The sequence below is a fragment of the Actinia tenebrosa genome, unplaced genomic scaffold (assembly GCF_029948245.1).
Source record: "Actinia tenebrosa isolate PJP-AT-01 unplaced genomic scaffold, QUT_ActTen_1.0 PGA_scaffold14__42_contigs__length_11649687, whole genome shotgun sequence".
In the NCBI taxonomy this organism is placed as follows: domain Eukaryota; kingdom Metazoa; phylum Cnidaria; class Anthozoa; order Actiniaria; family Actiniidae; genus Actinia; species Actinia tenebrosa.
This window is the reverse complement of record NW_028292574.1, coordinates 1,260,496-1,281,899: the sequence shown is the minus strand read 5'-3', so window position 1 is coordinate 1,281,899 and position 21,404 is coordinate 1,260,496. Positions and strand designations below refer to the sequence as shown.

Here is a 21,404-nt window from a genome sequence, read left to right as displayed (position 1 = left end):
CTTGACATGACGTGTGTAATGAAAAAGCGCGGGAAAAGTGTGCAGCAGTTCTAATAGCACTGATCACCCGTTAAAGCAGCTCAAGTAAGTTTATAACTAATGACTTATAATGGCAGGATTATCTGTTCAAAGGTGCAAGACTGATGTGAGAACTTTTTGTGGTGTGCTAGTTGTACAAATTGGATTGAAAATAAATTTATGGAGCAAACCATAGAGACAAACTTAGTCAAACTCAGAAATAAATTGATTGCTTGATATTGCGCAATATTCAATCTGCTAATCCAGTATATGATTATTACACTTGAGAAGATTGAATATGGTGTCGGTGAGCACGACTCAGTTTGCTATACAGATAATTGAGGTCACCTAATAGATCAAGTTATTTACTGTTTTGCGCGATCTCATAAATAATAAAAAGTGAAAAACGGTTTGTCGGTTCATGGGGGAAACGATATTCCAAATTATCATTATCATGTTCTCTTGTATTGAATATGTTCGTCACAACCCCCCCCCCCCCCCCCCCCCCCCCCCGATTTGCATGTCTGTTGGTATGGCGGGCTTTTACCATTTAACAGTAATGATGAAAAGGTAAATTATACACCGTGAAAAGATTTATAAATGTTTTAAAAAAATTTATAATTTACCTTTTCATCATTACTGTTTCATTAGAAACACCGACGCAGCTCACACTAGTTTTTAGCTAGTTATATCTTCTTTTTACCATTTTAGTTAATTCACCTTTTCGGCGCTAATCGTCACGTGGTATAAATTGTGTTGTATTGTGTTACGGTCACCAAGGAGTTCGGACATTGTTCTCGGATTTCCATACAAATGTACTGACTTTAAATGAACTATTTACTTGGTTTGTTTAGTTAATTCTCTAAATACAAGTAAAATATCATTTTTCTAGCTTGATTGAAGCTTTTCTTATTGCTGTTAAGAGAGCAAACTAAAGAAATCTATCTAAATTTCTCTTAAACTCATGTGAATTTGTATGGGAATCCGACAACGATGTCCGACCTTTTTGGTGACCGTAACACAATCCAACGAAGTGTTTAAATAGCAGATGAGGGGAACTACAAACGTAACAGAAAACGGAAAATTGTATTTGGAATTTAATTTATATTGAAAGTACGAACAAAGCGGTCAAATGACTGTCCATTTGTATTAGTCAGCAAAGGCAGTGCACTGACCGAAAAGCCGTTTTACGCGTCAATTCAAATTTATTTGATATCGCGGCCAAACAGTAAATAACTTGGATGATCTAGTTTACGTGTCCTCAAATATCCATATAGCAGACAATTATTCTAGATCTTACTCAAGATAGTAGCCGTTCATATATGCATGAACTCACCCTTCTCAAGTGGTTTTACGGGTGATCAGTGCTATTAGAACTGCTGCACACTTTTCCCGCGCTTTTTCATTACATGCATGATGTAAAGGGGCGTTATGTAAACTATAGAAACGAAGAAGAAGAATACTTTATAGACATAACGACTCAAAGATGAAACCCATTTATTTTTTTATCAAGCCGACTTGATCTTACATTATTTTGCGCCTTCGCCGCGAAAGGCATTTTTTGAAGAAAAAAAACATCTCTTATATGGCTTGTCAAAACATTTCATAGTAATTTCGCTTACTGAATTATCATTCAGTGCCCATAAATATGCAGGATAAAGGGATTCTGTAGGTTTAGTTGGCCTGCATGGTAGTGCTTTGTACCGGACAACTGTGGGGATGGGGGGCGAACTAATAGATGCCATCTTGAAAATATGTCCTAAATTAAATTATATGCACTGCTATGCCAATTTGACCTAGATAACTTTGCGGCAATCTGCTTTTGAGTTCCCCTGTACAGTCCGCTGTAAGCTTCCATCAATACCATTATTGTATGTCGCGACGAAAAATTAACATCTACGCATGCTCTATTTTGTTGACTGCTAAAGGTGTTCAAGACTGAGCATAGCCACAATTCTTTAACTTATACCTTAGTAAAGGATTTCCAATGTGATGCGCCAAAAACACTGAACTTCTAAATAATTAACCATGCTTTAATTCAGTCATCCAGGTTTATATTCTCTTGGATATCAGACCCTAGTTAGTAGTTTTAACCGGCTTACAGTGCCAAAACCAGCCCTTTGTCGTAAAACAGTGTTTTGTAGCAACTGTTAATCATTCGATTTGGAGACATTCAAGCAAGATTAGTTTCTGAATAAATCTGTCCATCAATATGACAATATCCTCAAAGCCCTGACAGAAAAACATGCACCAATATGTAAGAAAATTATCTCTATTCGTCCACGAGCACAATGGTTCACCCCTCAGGCCCCGTCCACACTTTGCTGGATAAATTTGAATCCGCAACTTTCACAACGAAACCGAAAAAAAAGTTTTCCGTCCACACATGAAAACGGATAAAATGTTTCGCGTCCACACTAGTCCGATCAGAGGCGGCAAAAACGCTTCATTGCGCATCTAAGCATGTGCATCGAAGCTGAAATTGAGCCTGCGGTGAATTTTTAGCCCTCTCGCTATGTTCCCATGACAATCATGACGTCATCGTATTCGAAACATTTCGGATACGGAATATTCTCCGTCCACACTAATACGGCTAGACGGTGTTTTCAAATTGTTCCACTCTGGAGACCGTATTCGAAAAAAATCGTTTTCGGTGAAGAATTGTTCCGGATTCGCCCGGACTAGTGTGGGCGGTAGGCCTAACTGAATAAATAAAAATTCGGATTCAAATTTATCCGGCATAGTGTGCGGGGCCTCCTCTACTCCTCTCCGGGTGCAGATGAGGACATCCAACTCTTCAAGAACAGTTTGATTGTTACTTTCAGCTTGTTTGCACTACCAGGCAATTATTTTACGACACAACAAGCTAGATTTAAGGAGGCTCTTGGTAGTTCTGGTCTGGCACACCTAGCCGCACTTAAACAGCTACAACTTCGTCTTGAATAACTCGATCTGCAAGCGCTTTTCACACAATGTCAGGAAAGGATTAAAACTTTCAAAAATGATAAATTAGCTTAAAGCGGCCTTTTCATTATGACGTAATGATGACATCATAGAAATCGTTTACCGCTTATTTTCTCGAAAACTAGACCTAAACTTCCAAAGCGACTTGCACCAGTCATTAGTATTCATCAAGGCACCCAACATATTGCAATATGAAAAAAATGTATGAGAGCGTTTTCCAAATATTACGCGATGAATATTTTCATGGACTTTTACTATTATTTCCAGCGTGTCAACTTTATACCCTCAAAATCAGGACTTTAATATAGTGGATTCAATATTTTTAGTAGCTAGAATATAGGTACGGATATAGACACTGTCCTTATTGAGTATGAATCAAATTGTACCTTTCTTTCTAACGTTATGGATTTTTTGATATGAAGGTAAATGACCCCATTTGTTGCCAAAAGCGATAGAAAATATCGATGAGAGCGGCATTCAAAAAATCGTCGAACCGTTTTGTTTTTCTAAATGAAGTCATTAAAAGATGTATCTTTTACAAATATTCTCCTTTAATTTCATATGAATTGAAGGGTTTTAAGGCAGTCAAATGAAAATAAGTACGCTCACAACTATTTTCGCTCACGGCTGCTTGTTGATTATTCACGCTTGACTTCCGTGTTATTCCTTGTCGTGTGCTGTTAGTTGTGAGCGTACTTATGCTATCGACTGGTGCAAATCGCTTTGGAAGTTTAGGTCTAGTTTTCGAGAAAATAAGCGGTAAACGATTTCTATGATGTCATCATTAGTCATAATGAAAAGTCCGCTTTAAACTAATTTACCATTTTTGAAGTCTTTAATCCCTTCCTGACATTGCGTGAGTGCTTGCAGATCGAGTTATTCGAGACGAAGTCGTAGCCGTTTCAATGCGGCTAGGTATGCCAGACCAAAACTACCCAGAGCCTCCTTAAGAGAGCACAGACGAGTTGTTCCCTTTAATGGACAAACTACTACACCGGAAGACTGAACCTCAGCCACCTGCTCACAAAAATTTGAACGAACTTACCAAAAGATCTGCTGAGTTTGTTGTTGTGAGAAGATACGTAATATTAGGTCTGGCCTTGCCACCATTAGTTAGAAGAACTCCTGTATTGAACCTGATCAGTCCCTGATATTGATTGGTTCAAGATGACTGACTTATCTCCAGGGTCTTTGGTGCACGGGGGTTTAGAAATACATTGAATCAAAGATAGGTATCTACTGTAGTTTGGAAAATAAGGGAACGGACGACTAAGAGAAGTCAGCGTCAAGGAGTGCACACGCAGCCCGTTTTTGAAGACGAAGGAGTCGCAGTAGAAGCTGATTCGAGCAATACCCCATGTCCAAGCTGCAGAACAATATATGAAGTAGTTCCCTAGTGTTTATAAAATAATTATAGTATCGTAAAGTAGAGATTACTAATTTACTAGATAGGGTTTGATGCGACTGAGCAGCAGTAAGGGGGACTCGCGATCGATGCCGTATATTTGCGGGTTTAACCCGCGGAATTCCGAACGCGGGTACAGCAGATTTACGGGATTTCCCGCGGTGTGTCCTTACTGCTGCTGTGTTGGGTACCGCAAACGGAGGTTAAAATATTTGTCGGATATACGATGCATGAATGTAAAAAGTTCACCAATGATTTCTGTGCGATTTGCCTAAGATTCAAAGTTAATATACCCAAGCCCAAGGGTTTCTGGTGTTGTGGTAAAAAAATGCAAATAGAAGACGACACGTCAGCACAGTGTTACGAGTGTGGTAAGAATATTCGTAATGCCGTACCAAATGCTACCAAAGAGCAATATTACGCCAATGGAGGTCGTACGAAGACCCCATACAAAAGAATAAAATACTTCCGAGACTGGATGAGTCATATCCAAGGTTATCGACCGGTATATTTAGACACCGAAGTAAAGAAGAAAATCGTAGACCACTTAGAAGAGCCAACCCCACAAAGTCTACGGAAGACATTGAAAAAATTAAAACTAGGGAAATATTACAAAGCTATTCCCTATCTTTTGTCTGAAATTACCGGTAAGTCTATTCCCGAGGTTTCTGATATGACAAAAGCCGAGTGGATGTTTTGTCGGCTGGATAAGGATATTCCTTATTACCCCGACGTAATTTACGAAATATTTTACAAAATTGACCCCAACCACCCCCTCTTGGGATGGATTCCAAGAAGATAGTGAATCTTATGGCATAAGATTACGCGTAATTTCCAGACTGTCGTTCGATATGTAAACAAGATCCTGTCACGCTTTTTTCAAAGCAGATGTTTACTGAGCAAGCTTTCTTTGAAGCTCTTCTTTCGCTTCTTGGTAAATCTTTTTGCGAGATTCCTCGGAAAGATCTTTTACGACTGTTTTTTTATTCCTTATGTCCGTCTTTAATTTCTCGTATTTGTCTTCTTCGGCCAGAATAAGCGAGAATTCTACGTCGTCTATCTTTCTGTCACGCAAAGCCTTTGAGACAAGATCGGTAATAGTATTTACTTTAGCCCTAGATAGAGCTATTGTCGTGTCATGCTTGGATATTTTCGTGGATAGCTTTTTCATAATACCCGTAGCAACAGCCGAAATGATACCACAAGCTGCCCCAACGCCGGCCAAAGGAACTCCAACGATTATTCCCGGCCCAGTAAGCGAAGTAGCAACGCCAGAGCCCGTTAACACAACAGATATGGATCCTGAAGTTATCGCAATCTTATGTAGCGTACTCCGGGCTCTAACGTACTTTTTTCTAACTTTTTCATAGTGTTTTGCCTGCCCTTCCAAGTAAGCCAGGATTAAGTTCGCTTTATTCAGACGAAAGTTTTCGGCGTTTAGTTCATTAGGTGTAGTATAGGGAACATCTGGGTACAACTGAGGTGCTGATGGTATAACATCCATTATATATACTAATGTACGACGCTTTTGGGAATGATATTGAGGAGCAGCCACATCACGACAACCGGGATTACTGGAATTGGAGAGCATTTAGGAAGATGTTTCCGCATGCAGACCCTAGTAAGTTCGAAAGGAGACCCGATGGGATTTACTATAACGGCTCTAGGATGTACAGCAACGAGGATTTAAAACCTACGCTGGTCGATCAGATAGACAATCAACTGAAGAATTCTGGTTATGTTAAACCCACACCAACACATCCAAAACCCGTGCAAGGTTGGTCAAAGGAATTATTGCTTGGTACCGGTACTTATCCGATACCCGCGGTTTCATTTGATAAACATCCAAGTTTGGATTTGACATTGAACATGCGGATCTCTAACAACCATTCCTTTTCGTTAAAGGTGCGAGATATCTTCAAAGACGTACCCATTAATCATACCACCGCTAAGGAATCTCATGAATGGTTAAGTGGTCCTAACATGCGTTATTGGCCGCAGCAACTAAACTTTGCGGTTTGGTGTGCCACCAGCGGCTGCGGTGTAAGTGCGAAGTTGATGAAGAATTCGATATTTATGTTTCACTTCCACTTTACCGTCCGAAGAATACTGCATGAGATGGGTGTTATTGCGCTGCCGGGAGATGCCACGTTTTATCCAAGAGATAATAAATACAACGTTCCTGCTTACGACCGACTTTGTAAGGAGTTTGGTGTTGTAGGGAAGGATTTTAGATGCACTGTCGGTGCTAACAATGGCTTGGGGCATATTTGGGCTTATTGGGGGATTGGTGGGCACGAGCTAAGCAACAGGGAAGTTCATGCATTGAATCTACGATGGAACACTGGGTATCATAAGGAAACTCACGACAGTAGCACCTTCTTTGAACCAAATGCCAAAACCACTAAGGAAGTCAGAGACGGACCTCTGTTCAAAGACGAGGGCGGTAAGTATGCAGGGGCTAACCCGCTGATTATCAAGATTACCAACGACGAGCAAACGAAGCAATACTTTAATTTCATACCCCCAGAAGGTAAAGGACTAACCAAAGCCGGCCTTGCCCGTTTGAACCGCAGCATAGAAGCTTACGTGTATTCCATCCTTGGAGCTCAGGTAAACACCCGATCGAGTATAGTGGGGAATACCGGCGCCGCAGAAGAGACGCGAGCCGAAGCCTTGATCTTATTCGAAAGTTCGATCTTGGAGGGCGACATTAGCAAGGGCGTACAGCGTTACCAACTAGCTATACAAAATTCTAAGGCGAGGTTGGACTATGCAGTAGCCCCGGGTTGTTGGTTAATGCCTAGTAATTTATCTATAAATACTGGTTCTGTAGTAGGATACAACAACAAACTTCAACGAGCTACTAAGGATATGAAGTTTGGGGTGAACGACGTGAACTCTGACACTCTTAGGAACATCCCCCCTTTCGTGGAGAAGTCAAAAAAGTCGCATGAAACGAAGCTACCCGTAGTTAAGAAACCATCAAAGAAGGCCCTGCCTGCGATACCTGAGGAATATGACCATAACTTACTAAAGGTCGGCTTAACCGCTGCAAGCATTGGTCTGAGCTATTATATATGGCGATGAACAACCCCTACGTAGCTGGAGTAGATTGTGTTTATACGACTTACACAGGCGAGAAAAAATACACCCAGGCATCTTGGGTTGATGTCACGGGCATGTCCGTGAATTTGAACTACTCAGGAAAGAAACTGATCCTTTGTAGTATTTGCATTGGCACGAGCAGCCATGCCAACGTGGGCTTCAGGTTCCTGGATGAGAATGGCATACTGCAGCCTATGCGTACGAAAACGAACAACAGGGAGCCTGCGCATTTCTCCGTAGAGCCGCCAACGAATAGCGCTGAGAATCTTACGACTTGGACTTTTCACATGGTTGCTGATTGCCATGGGAAGGTAAAGCTGCAAATACGCGTAGACGACACTGGGAGCGTTTGCGTAAATAGCATAGAAAATCAAAGGGATACGACCTATAACCACAAGACCATAAGCACTCTTACGGTGCTTAGCCTTTAGAAGCAAATTTATTTGCTGAAATATATGAATCCACATTGGAAGGAAGCCCATTACGCTTATTACTTAAGGGATGAGCGGTATACTGATCACACCTGGCTCGATATTGGGATGTGGGTTGAAGTTGGAGGTCTTGCGTTGATCGTTTGTAGCATTAACGTTACCTCGGGGCGGGCGGGAATCATAGGGTTTAGGTTGGTTGACGAGAATGATGAGCCCTTAGCTCCTTATAGGGCATTGACCAACAATCGAAGTCCTACTCATTTCTCGGCGCAGCCATATCCATTTAGTAATGAGGCGTTTTACGTGGCTACGTTTCAAATGGTAGTCAATTGTAAGTATGCTAAGTTACAGATTTACCCTGACGGTAGTAGCAATCTTGGTTATTATGCTTTCATAAATAGCACGGACGGATACGCTAACACCCCCGACAGGACCTGGCACCATAAGACCATTAGTACTATGACCGCTATACCACTAGTTCCGCATTATCAGGGCGGCGCGAATACTATCTTTGCTTATCCCCAGTCGAGAACGCCTCGGACACCCGACAACGATAAGCCCGACATAATACACAAGGATAAGATTAAGCCTTCATCTTCTTCAGGAGTACCACCCCAATAGCGACGACCAAGATCCAAATGTTGTTGCCCACAAACTTTAGCAGTTCTCCGCCGGCCCTAAGTGCCAAGGAAACAACCGAACCCAGCAGCCCAGGAAGACCGGCTGCCATCTTTTTTCCCAAGTCCGTCAGCCCACTGCCTAATTTCTTTACGCCCGCGCCCGTAGCCTTAAGCGTGGATAGGATGACTCCTACTACGCTCGAAATAGCAACCGCAAATGCCAGCGGAATACCATACTTCAAAAGGGCTCTTTTTACCTTTTCCTTGGTGGTAAGCCCCAACTCCCTTTCCAGGTTTTCCTTTTGTGCTCGTAATTCCGCAAGGCGTATTTCAAGTGTTTCTACTTCCTTTTGGGCTGCCTCCCTTTCTTCCTCGGTACGAGTTTGGTCCTCGATTACTTCTTGCTGCCGCTCTATTTGTCCCTCCAGGTCTTCAATAGCCTGATCTCTTTGCCGGATTTGTTCCTCCTTAGTATTGATTTCAGCCATTAACCGTCGCCGTTCCACTAAAGAGCCGGCTATGGTGGTTTGCAGGTTATCGGTATCGTCTTTAATTAAGTCTAACTCTTGCAGGGCGAGGTTAAGAGCCCTTTGAGTTTGATTTCTTTCGCGTCGAATTCGGGTTCTTTGGTCTACCAGCTCACTTATTTCTTGATTTTTAAATTCGACTTCCCTCCTATGCGCGTCGGCAAGCCGCTGGTTTTGCTTCATGTATTCTTCCTCCCTTTCTTCCAACGTTTCCCGCAGTGCTTCCACTGAGGTGCCAGAGCTTTGGGCTTCTCCTAAGTCCTCCCGTGCTTTGTCTAATTCGCGCAGGGCCTGATCCACCTGATTTCCTATTTCTTTTATTCTTTCATCTTGATGGGCGGACTTCTTTTCAGCATCGGCAAGTAGCTGACCTTGCTTTGCATATTCTACATCTTTTTCTTTTAACTCCCTTTGCAGCTCCGCGGCACGTTTTTCCGCGTTGGTCCTTTCGGTTAAGTTGTGCAGCCTTTCTAACAGGCTTCTAGTAGCACGCTGAAAGCCTCTTAATCTCAAGACGTCACCCCTAACGTTGCCCTCCTCATCAAAGAGGTTTTGCGGTTTTGTCCAGCGGTCTTTGTCGGGAAATCTTAAGTCTTGGACGCTTATGAGGACTTTGTTTCCCTTTTCCGTGAGCTTTACGTCGTCAGCATCAAAGTTGTCGTAGCGCAGCTCTAGCTCCTGCTTTGCCCACTCTACGGTTTCCCGCGCGGCTGCTTGCGGCTCGCCCATGTTTTGAAGCTCTATGTGCTCACGCGGAAACGTGTACTCGCGTGCTTTGGGATGTCTTAGGGCCTTTGCAATTCTATTCCTTAGGGAATCGTCGACTTGTTGGGTGGGAAGCAGCGGTTCTTCGTCACCGTCGTTAATGTCAGCCTGACCTTCCTCAGTGGTGGGATCGAAGTCGGGGTCTGTTCCTTCTACTTCCATTATATATGATAAGCTCAAAGTTAAATCCCAACGTATTACCTAAGCAGGTTGGCGGACTAAAAGCAGAACGCACCTTTCACCGGGTCACATTCACACCTTCTAGCGCAAAGCCGGGGGAGACGCTGTACGTAGGCGTGCCCCGCCTAACGGATAACCTAGTATTGGTTCCTGGTACCTTGGCTTTAAGGTTTGACCTAGCAATACAACCAAGCACCAAGGACAAGCGCTATACCGTCAATAATGTGGGTAGGAACCTCGTCTCTAAGATGAGAATCAAGTTCGCAGGGGAATCCCTCTTGGATTTGAATAGGTACGACCTGTACACCACGTATAAGGATCTGTGGCTAACAGCCTTCGACCGTGCACAAAAGATAGAGCAGGGAATTGGAAGCGTTATCCTTCGTAAGCTTCGCAGCGATACTAACCCCGCGCCTACGGACTCCAGCGGAGCAACCGCAGTAGCAGACGCAACGAGGGTAAAGACCGCCTATGGTAGCAAGTACGTTATCCCTTTGGATTTCGAAGTGATTACGAGTCATGGCGTGTACTACCCCAGGCAGTTATCCGAGTTACAGTTTGAAGTAACCTTGGCGGACACTACGAACGTCATAGGAGGAATGGACAGCGCAATTAGCGGAGCCGTGGATCCCTATTCTATCACCAACTTAGAGCTACAGTACAAAACGGTGTACAGCGAAGAGCTGGCCCGTAGCGCTGGCATGGAATACAGCTCTGGCAAGGCATTCCTTTACGACCACGTAGTGATGTATAAGACATTTAGCTTCTTGGATAAGACGGATGAGGTTATCAACCAAAGCATTAACCTTCCCCGAAGAAGTCTCACGGGGTTAATGTTGGTGTTTGCCAAACCCTACGAAGCCGGTAAGCGCGACTCCGAGGCCTTTCACAACCCCAACATTACTAACGTAGGGGTCAACATAAACGGCGTTCCAAACAAGGTCTACTCCCAGGGGATAAAGCCCGCAGGCGTGTACAGAGAGGCCATGCGCAAGTTTGGCGACCAAATTAGCCCTGAGGAATTCTTCAAGGATAAGTACGCGCTGTGGATCGATATGCGCACCATTAACGACGAAGACCTACATGGTCAGGGTTTACGTCTAGTAAATACGCAGGATGGCATAACATTGGAGATCAAACGCACCAAAAACGCCAGTGCGGGCGACGGCGATAAGATAAACTGCTACGTCTTCGTCGTGTCTGACGCGCAACTGAGCGTAGAAATGAATCAGCTAAAGAGCGTTGCCTATTGATTCGTTCGCTGCACTCACTCATCCTAGTGTCTAGGATATTTTTGATAAAAAATATCGTTGGTATATAATGCTTCGCGTATTCGAAAACAACGAAACCAAACTGCAATGCATAGTGCAAGGCGAAACTTTGTACTTCAAAGCAAAGGAGGTGGCTTTGGCGTTGGGCTATGAGCGCCCTAGAGATGCAATTAGAGCACACGTATCTGAGAAATACCAGAAAAAATGGGTTGATCTACAAGGGGCTGCGAATCACCGCTCCTTTACTACGCAACCAAATGCCATGTTTATATCCGAACCTGGTTTGTACGAACTGATATTTAGCTCCAAACTACCCAAAGCTGTGGAGTTTCGTGATTGGGTCTTTGAGGAAGTCCTACCCGCGCTAAGGAAAACGGGTAAATGTGCAATAGAAAGGCGGTTTGGCGGCCCAAACAAGTTAGTATTCAAGATCGAAAATGAAGCCGACCTACACGCGAAGGTCGTCGACTACACACGTAGGTTTTACCCCGATTTCATCATAGCGCCGGGTCTTGGCGAACTTCAAGATTCAGACAGCAAGCGAATAACCTGCTGGCGAAAAGGCTACCAAGCCGGTCAACCCGACCTTTTGATCCTAAATGCGCATAAGAAATACCGCGGGTTGTGTATTGAGTTGAAAACCCCAAAAGGAAACGGCGTCTTATCCGCGAAGCAATCTAAGAAAATCTCACAGCTTGACGTAAATGGTTACCTAACGATGGTTAGCAACGATTACGACATTATCTGCCGTGCCCTGATGGATTACGCGGATGGCATTCGTATTCCCTGTAAGGGCTGTGTAAAGCGGTTTAAGTCCTACGCCACTTTGAAAACGCACCTAAAGATATTCCATAGGTATAATGAAGCTCAGCTTGACTCACTGGCGTGATCTTGTCCACGGTAAAGCATACGAAATAAAAAATTACGTCGTCTTCGAAGACATCGACCGTTTACGGTTAGTCCTCAAAGACTTAGAAGGCAAGGAATATTCCCTTTGGGCGCCGGATTGCGTGCGGTACGTAATTTAGGGCGAGGAATTCACCCACTTACGCAGCTATGGTAAGGTAAATGGCGGATGGAAGTTTGACATTGAAAGAAGAGTCACTCCATCTCCTCTTTGTAGTTAAGCGCGTCTGCTAAAGTCCGCTGCGCTTTAGGATCCGCGGAGCACCAATGCCCCACAAAGGATCCTTCGGAGAATACCCTGTCGCAATGAAGGCAGGTGTATTTTTTACGCGGCTTACGAGGGGTAATGCAGTCGGCAGGTAGTTCGCAAGTAATACAGTCCATATATTAAAAGGGTAATTAGAATGCCTCCCAGAAAGGCGGCTGCGTAGGCTAGCATATACCTTTAAAAGGGGTCCTTATTTTTATTTATTATTATTAGATTATGCAAGCGCCCTTAAAAGGGGTCTTTATTTTTATTTATTATTATTAAATATCCTTAATTCATTATTATCGAATATTCTTAATAATAATAAATAAAAATAAGAATGGGATTTGAGACTCTTTGCGCAAACCCTACTTTACTATCTTAGGTCCTTTCTAACTTCTACGGGCTTTCCTTGCCGCCTCATTGCCGGCATGCCAGGCCTCAAAGCGATCTAAGTACTCCTTAAAGCCGCCTTGACCGTCGTAGAGGCACTGCCAAATATGCTGGTCACTTCTTTGACAGCCGCAACGCTCGCAGGTTGCCTCCCAATATTCTCTATCTTCCCACCTTACGCCTTCGACGCAGTCAAACTCCGCAAAGCGCTGGTCAATTTCCTTCTTCCGGCGCGTTAACTTCCTTTGGGTTTCCTTTGGGCAACATCGTGCAGCAACGTCGCCGTGCTCCTCGCAAGCCACGCTCAGCAGGTCGTAATTGCCGCGGCACCGATGTCGATGCCATTCGTCTTTCTTGTCCTCCTCGCAGCGCTCACATACGTTCTTTAGGCAAACGCGGTTATCCACGTGGTAATCCAACATTTGCGCGCTGCTAAAGAGTCGATTACACTCCTTACAACGCCTTTCGCGTGCCTTCTTAGCGCACACCTTTTTTTCAACGTGGTATTTTAACATTTGCTTCGAGCTGAACTCCTTGTTGCAGTGCACGCACTCCATATATAATAAGGATTTAATAACCACTATAAGGGATACCGCATGAAGTCCTTAACAGCCAGAAACTATTTCAAAAGTGTCTCAGAATGTTGACAATAAGGTTAAATCTTTGTTAAGGATGCCTGGAAAGCCCGTAATGGTTAGTAGGCGGCTTAAAATAGTAAAGTAGGGTTTGCGCAAAGAGTCTCAAATCCCATTCTTATTTTTATTTATTATTATTAAGAATAATTAAGGATATTTAATAATAATAAATAAAAATAAGGACCCCCTTTAAAGGGCGCTTGCAGGATCCAAAATAGTAAAGCTAAGACAAAGCTAAGTAAGCTTAGTAAAGCTAAGACTCTTTGGAATAGTTTCCAGGCATCCTTAACAAAGATTTAACCTAAACGTCAACATTCTGAGACACTCTTTGAAATAGTTTCCAGGTATCCTTAACAAAGATTTAACCTTATTGTTAACATTCTACGGGGGATATCGCATGAAGTCCTTAACGGACTCCTTAGCCCAACCGGCCATCGTCAAAAGCGCACCAAACCTTTCCGCGCGCTTCAGGCCGCACATTTCATCGTACAATTCCTGCACGCGCTCTTTTAACCGATCGATCTCCTCCCTTTGCATTTCTATGGTGTCTCTTTTATCCTTTGCGTCGCCGGCAATCCTTCTTACTGCGTCCACTGGGTCCATCGTATATATAATGGATCCGAACCATATTCCCTGCAATGCTCTGATAGTAGGACCCACCGGCTGCGGAAAGACCCAATTCGTAGTGGAGCAGCTATTAGGACCCTTTAGATACCGCTTCGACTACATCGTGCTACTTTGCCCCACCTACGTGAACAACCGCACCTGGACGGGCATAGGAGTGAAAGATGACGACTTCTTTGTGGATATCTTAGACCCTAACGAGTTATCCAGCCATTTGAAGTTCTGGCATAAGCAATTCCTTAAAGATACGCAGACGCTCCTCATATTGGATGACATTGCCTGTGGGGACGACGTAAAAAGACGCACTTCCGAGCTCGTTAAACTCGCCTTCAGCGGTAGACACGACAATATCAGCGTTTGGTTGCTCTCGCAGCAGCTTACCAGCGTCTCTAAGCCCTTCAGGGAAAACATAGGCTCTCTCGTAGTATTTTATACTCCAAGTAAGTCTGACCTGGAAACCATCTTAAGCGACTACGGCGGTGAGATATCCAAGGAACAGTTACACGAATACATGCGGCATTTAAAAACGCACCAACATTCCAAGATGATCTTCTCTTTGAGGTTTCCCTACACGGTTGGAATCTATGATTCCTAATGTATATGGACATTGAGCAGCTCTTAGATGAAGTCCCCGCGCAGTTAGACGAAAGTAACCTTAAGGAACAACTTAACATCCTTGTGTCTTCGGGGAAGTGTAAAGAAATGATAGGCAAGGAACTTACCCATGAGCAAGTTAATAAGTTGTCAGAAGAGGAAGTTAAGAAGTTCCATAAGAGGTACGAGGCCGCCCTTGCAAGTAAGACCACGGACGCCGTAGCAGACTCCGCCATCCGACTCGCGACTAAATTGCTTGGACTTGCGCTGCCTATAGACGACGTGGAGCAACTGCAGAAGGACATAAGCGAGGACTATGTTATCGCCCAAGAACTTAAGATAACCTGTGGGTGGTTGTCTTTGAAGTGCGGTAAGTTAATGGCAGTCGCCTCTGCGGCACTTCACGTAGCTCAGCACGTCGACCTGAAGGAGGTACTAGGTTCCTTTGGAACATCTTGGAAGGACTTCAAAAAGGACAGAGAAGTCGAAAAGGTCTTTCAGGCGGCACTTGCTGAGGTACCTGATCACTTAGTCAAGTCGTCCTCAGGAATTACCCAGGTCGCCTCAAGTACTTAGTCAAGTCGTCCTTAAGTACTTAGTCAAGTCGTCCTCAAGTACTTAGTCAAGTCGTCCTTAAGTACTTGCTCAGGTCCTATTAAGTTACTTATCATGTCCTTCAAGTCCTTAGATATAAATGGAACCAGAGTCGAAGGTAGAGCAGCCCCAAGAGGAGCAGAAGATTACCAAGGCTAAATCTCCGGGCAGAGTCGCTGCCGGAAAGAAGCTCGCGGAGATGAATAGGAAGAACAAAGCCAAAAAAGAAGAAAAGGTGGAGGAAAGAGAAGAGGAATCCTTTATTAATCCTGGGTACGTCATTGGCGCGTTAGGAGTCATCATAGCAGCAGGTAGCCTCTACTTACAATGGTGGGCAACGAAAAAGGTAGAACCACCAACATATCACGCGCCCGTGCACGCACCTGTGGAACCAGCTGTTAGAAAAAGTAAGATCCCTGAAATGGAATAATAACCTTCTCGCTTTGTAATATAATGTCAACCGCGTTATTGAAAACTGTTGAAGAAGCAGCTATCATTACTTCCATCGTTGCGGGTATTGGTTGGGTAGGTAAGAAAGTGCTCAAAGAAGACTTTACTGAAGACCCAAGCAAGAGCTTCGCTAATTTTGCTAAGATGACCGCTGCCGTAGGCGGGGCTATCATGGTAAAGGATTACCTACGAAAGGAAAAGAACCTCCCTACGACGTAACTCGTGAAAATCCCTGTGATTTTCTAATATATAATGGCTAGCGTGGTCGCAGGTGGAGTCATTGCAGCTTTAGCATTCACTGGAGCTAATTATGGTGGTCAGTATTTGGATAGATTAGTTAGAGGTGATCGCAGCGGAGATTTAGCCGCCGAAAGGAAGAGACACGACTTGGCGCTGGAGAAATATCAGCGAGACGTGGCGGCTTGGAATGAAAAAAGACAAGCTTACAGGGATTGGTTGGATAAGAACTACCAAGACAAAATGCAGGCGGATAAGAACTTCGAAAACACAGACTACGCCTTTAAGCTCTATGCACAGGCGCACCCCGCGGCATTAACGGGGTTGAGAAAGCCCCAGTTTAAGAATTACTACCAGCCTTCTAAGAAACAAAAAGACAATGAGTTGGTCTTTGTAGGAGTCGCAGGGCTGGCGGGAGGCGTGGCCTTGGCGTATCTAATATAATGATCGTCTTTTTGGAAAGCGACAAGAATAACTTTACTACTTACTTGAATCCCCCCATCAAAGCCTGTAAGGTTCGGTTGGTTAGTTGCTCTTTGTACAATTCTTGGTATAATTTAATTAATGGCTTTGTCGTTGTGGGTGCCACCAAACCAAAAATACCAGATTCCCATTACACCCCTATAACACTGGCTAAGGAGCTAGCAAAGCATGGATATACTCTTACCACAGGATTACCCCATGAAATGACATTCAAGAAAAATAATGGGAGCGCTAATTTAAAGGGCAGTCCATTGGTAGAACTCCTGGGCCTTACTAGTACCACGATAAATGGTCAACTTGACGTAAAATGGAAAGTTGCATCCTCTTATGAAGTCTACTGCGATTTAGTCCATAGTTACGACGATGGAGAAAAGTCTTCTCTTATGTCCAAGTTTCTGCCCAAAGGTAATCCATTTGACCCAGTAGAATACACCCCCATTTCTTTGAGCTATGACTTGTCTAATTTGGTAGAAAGCATAAACATCACCATTAAAGTGGACGGAAAGACGGTGGATTTCAACGGGCGAAAGATCAATCTCGTCCTGGAATTCATATAATGGGCCGCGTAGAGGACAAACTCAAAAGGATTTACTATGGGCCTGAAGGCTATTTGAAAGGAGCGTCGGCCATCAAGAAACTCGCGACCGCGGCCAGGGTATCAGACGAAACGGCTAAGAACTGGCTAAGAAAACAAACCCTCTGGCAGGTTTATCTTCCCGTGCCTAAGTACATTCCCAGGCCCAGCTTTACCGTAAATACCCCCAATGAAGTTCATCAGGCGGATTTGCTTTTCTTGCCGCACGACAAGGTGAGAAAGAAGACCTATAGATACGCTTTGACCGTAGTTGATATCGCAAGCAGATACAAGGACGCCGAACCCATAACCAGCAAGGATTCTGGGGAAGTCGCAGAAGCCCTGAGTAGGATTTATAAGCGCGTTTTGAAATGGCCCAAGCTGCTGCAAGTGGATGCGGGGACAGAGTTCATGGGCGTGGTTACTAAGACCCTGAAAGACCACGACACTAAGATTAGGAGAGCCGAAGCTGAGTACCACAGGGGTCAGAGCATCGTCGAAAGATTCAATAAGACCCTGGCCGAGCGTCTCTTTGGGTACCAGTATTGGAAAGAGCTGGAAGATCCCTCCAAACGCAACAGGGAATGGACTCAGAGGCTCCCCCAGGTCATCGCGGCTTTGAATAACGAGGCGGCCAGGGCTACGGGGATGAAACCCAAGGATGCCATAAAAAAGAAACACGTGGAACACAAGTCCTATGTCAGAAGTTCGAGGGCGGTCGGACTGAAGGAAAAAAAGCTACCCCGCAACATAGTGGTCAGATACCTCTATCAGCCGGGGGAACTCGAAGGTGGCAGTAAGAGAGCCACGGATCCCAACTGGTCTTTGGAAACGTATGAGATTTCGAAGTCCGTCACCAAGGAAGGGCAACCCGTGTTGTATTACCTAAATGGCCCAAGTCGCGGATTTGTCATGGAAGAGCTGCTCATAGTCCCCAAAGACTCAGAGTAGCGCAGCACCACGCGCCCGATTGCACTCTAGGCATGTCAGTCTTACATTGCCTCTACAATGGCCGCGTTTATTATTTATGCGATCCACGGAGAACTGCTGATCGTCATTTGGGTCAAACCTCCATAGTAGAGGTATGTTACATTTGGCACACCTTGCCCCTTTCTTATAGACGTCGTCCACGCATAGTTCAAACTTTATCCCCGCATAGCGGGGATCTTTGCTCTTTTCTTCGTCGTGGCGCTTGTAGCGAAGGAGTTTCTTGGCAATGTTCTCCTTTGCTATGTCTTCTGGGGTGCGGTCGTAACGCAGTTGCGGCCCCCAGGCTCTTTTTAACTGTTTGGCATATTCTACGCGGCTTACGGCGGTGTAGATAAGGTTGCTCCAACACAGCCGCTGGTCTATGATCCACAGCGTTTCTTTTATGGTAAGCCCCTGCGCACTATGGACTGTCATGCAGTAACCTAAGCGCCAATCTGGGTGGGAGGTAATTTTTTCCACCTTTTCTAGGGGTACCCAGGCTTTATCATGTGTTACAGCATTTTGTAGTTGGATGTCGGTACCAGGTACCCAGACATCTCTTTTTTGCATTCGGGTATCGTGGGGTTTGTAAGAAACAGGTACGGGATGTGTAGGGAAGCGCTCTCGGTGTATATTTAGCAAGTCTTTCTGTATGCGAGACTGTGATGCGCGTTTGCTGCTTAGCACCAGATCCTTTGGATGCCATGTGTATAGAAAGTCTTCGTATTTCTTCGCTCGTACCCTCTTGCGTAGTATCTTGTTTTGTTCCGCGTCACTAAGGCCCCGAAGTTCTGCTTTCAGGTTTCTTATTTGATCCTTACTGCGGTAGTCGGTGTTAATTTCTTCGGAGTGGTCTACCATTTCTTTTAACCATTTATGGGGCATCTCTCCGGTTATTGGAGGAGGCTGGCAAGGATCTCCGGCGAATATCACTTGACACTTTCCACGGAGGAATTCTACAAATTCCTGCAGGATTTCTAAAGGAACGGTGCAAATCTCATCCCAAAGTATCACCGGGGGTATGTCGTGGATGGCTTCTGGTACCCACTTTTGACCATTCCAGCGGAAGAAGCTGTGGTAGGTCTGCGCGTCGTAACCCATCTCCGTTAATTCTCTTTCCAGACGGTGCGTTGGCGTTAACACCTTTATCTTTGGAAAGAGTTCCAAAACCCTGGTAGTTTTACCACTGCCTCCCGTTCCGTAAAGGTAAGAGAAGCGTTGGTAAGAGATTGGGTCCGCAACCGACGGTAGAGGCTCCCCGGTTGGTTCCACGCTACCGTAAAGATGTTCTCCGTGATATTCTACACGGCCTCTCCATGCTTTTATCTCCTCATCTTTGACGCGCCATTGACCACTTTCTGCAAGTTCATCGGCAGTGTAGAACTCCTGCATCTTCTCTAACACTTCTGGCTTTGCATACAAGGAATCCGTGGCTACGCGTGGGATGTCCTCTTTGTCAAACCGTAGCAGCATTGCTAAGAGATTGATGTGCGCATATGCTAGCATGCTGGCACGCAGATGGTAATACTGTGGTCGATGGTCTTGGTAATAACACAGCGCATTCCATTTCTGTTCTTTTTGACCTTCTATGAAGTAGTCCCATTTCTCTACGGATACCATTGTTCCTTGGTCATGTGCACGTTTTATGAGGAAGCTTAGCTCACCGGCGTCTGTTATTAAGCGTCGCTGCATGTGTTTTTCGCCTTCTTTTGCGCCCTGTGTGAATTTACCTATGACCACACGCGCTGTGGGGTTGTGCTCTGGAAGCCATTGTGTAAAGGCGCTATGGCAGAGTATGGCTTCATGCGCTGTGTATTTTAAAAGCTTGCGCTCTTCGAGGAACTTCAGTAGGGGTATGGGTATCCATTCTTTCTCCTGCAGGTGCTTCCCATACCACGCGTAAATTATGGGATGTAAGTCTTTTGCTAACTCCCAGGTGGTCAGTCTGATGAACCCCGTTGCTGGGGCGTCGTAGTAACCCGGTAGTGACACCCTAAAGAATTGGGAGTCTGGATGTCCGTAACGGTCATAATACTCCTTACAATCCCCAAGGCCTTTGAAACTGGCGGGGTAACAGTGTTTCATATCCAACGACACGTACTCGTCTTCGTTGTACTCCATATTCCAAAGACCGCCGTGACCGTGTTCTACGCAAGCTTTGGAGATATCTTTGAACTCTTTTGGGGTAGGTTTCCAGCCGTTCCTTTTCTTCGTGGCTAAGAAGTCCAAGCTGCGAGAGCTGAGCACTTCGTCTGAAAAGTCCTCACCAAGGGTTTCGCAGGCGCTTTTAATGCGTTGATGTTCCACTTCTGGTCGGTATAAAGTACCATCTTGCGTCATGAATTGACATCCTTCTGAATCCATTAACCAAATAGAATTCTCATGAACTAATTCTGTCAATGGGGAATTCTTATAGACCTTTGTCTCCTTCTTTCTTGGAAACCTCAACTCCCTCCACGCGTGCGCGTTGTGTTGGTAAATGACTATGGGAGCACCTTTGCCTTCGTATTTATGCGTTCCTGGGTAAATAAAGCCGTCGGTGATATCTTTCACATGGATTCGCCTTCCTAACGTGGTTTCCAACTTCTTGATGTTTTCGATGGTTCCTCCAGTTTTACGAGTAGAATGCTCCCATTTCCTGATGGCTTCTCTTCTTTTTGGCGTAAGCTTACCACCCCGAGAGGAATCCTCGAAAAACTCCCTAACCAGCTTCCCAACGCAGTTACCAGGATGTCGCATTGGTTTAAGCTTCTTAACGTCCGGCTTCTTAATTTCGTATGCACCGTAGATGACCACGGTAACCGGGTAAGCGACCTCGTAGAAGAGCATGTCTATTCCCTCAAGTGCTCCCGGTCGTGTGTGCTTATTCAAAACGAACAGGTTCTGCTTACCAGACGCTCTGATAGGATTACGACCCTTTTCTATTATCCACTCACCGTCTAAGTACTTTACGAATGTCAACTCCAAACGGTAGTCACCGGCCGGCATTCTGTTGATTATCTTTTCAGCCATTTTGTGATTCATAGTTTTGTCTGTCTTTCCCTCCATAAATGTAGCGAAGACAAAGTCAGCGTCTGAGTTATCCATCACCTGATTTCCGAGCCTGCGCACAGTTTTGTTTTGAATGTCGTTGATGGTGGCCATGTATATCTAAGGAATATTTTAACCTCCGTTTACGATACCAAAATACCCGTAAATCTGCTGTACCCGTCTTCGTAAATCCGCGAGTTAAACCCGTATATCTTTGGCATCGATCGCGAGTCCCCCTACCTGCTGCTGACTGACGTAAAAGAGACAGCCTACTACTATAATAATGGAACATAACACATGACAATGTGATGTACCTAGAACATGTGTTACTGTCTATCATGGCACCAAGAATCTTGTTCAATGCTTCTAGACTATATCA

At 44.7% G+C, this 21,404-nt stretch overlaps 1 protein-coding gene across 1 annotated transcript; it reads left to right on the top strand.

The window, feature by feature from the left end:
- The first annotated feature begins 6,050 nt into the window (after nt 1-6,050).
- On the top strand, nt 6,051-7,540 carry LOC148911151 (uncharacterized). Its single transcript, XM_089029319.1, has 2 exons — nt 6,051-6,164; nt 6,293-7,540. Exons 1-2 carry the CDS (start codon nt 6,126-6,128, stop codon nt 7,475-7,477), a joined length of 1,224 nt encoding a protein of 407 aa, XP_088885445.1. The 5' UTR covers nt 6,051-6,125; the 3' UTR covers nt 7,478-7,540.
- Nucleotides 7,541-21,404: the final 13,864 nt, after the last annotated feature.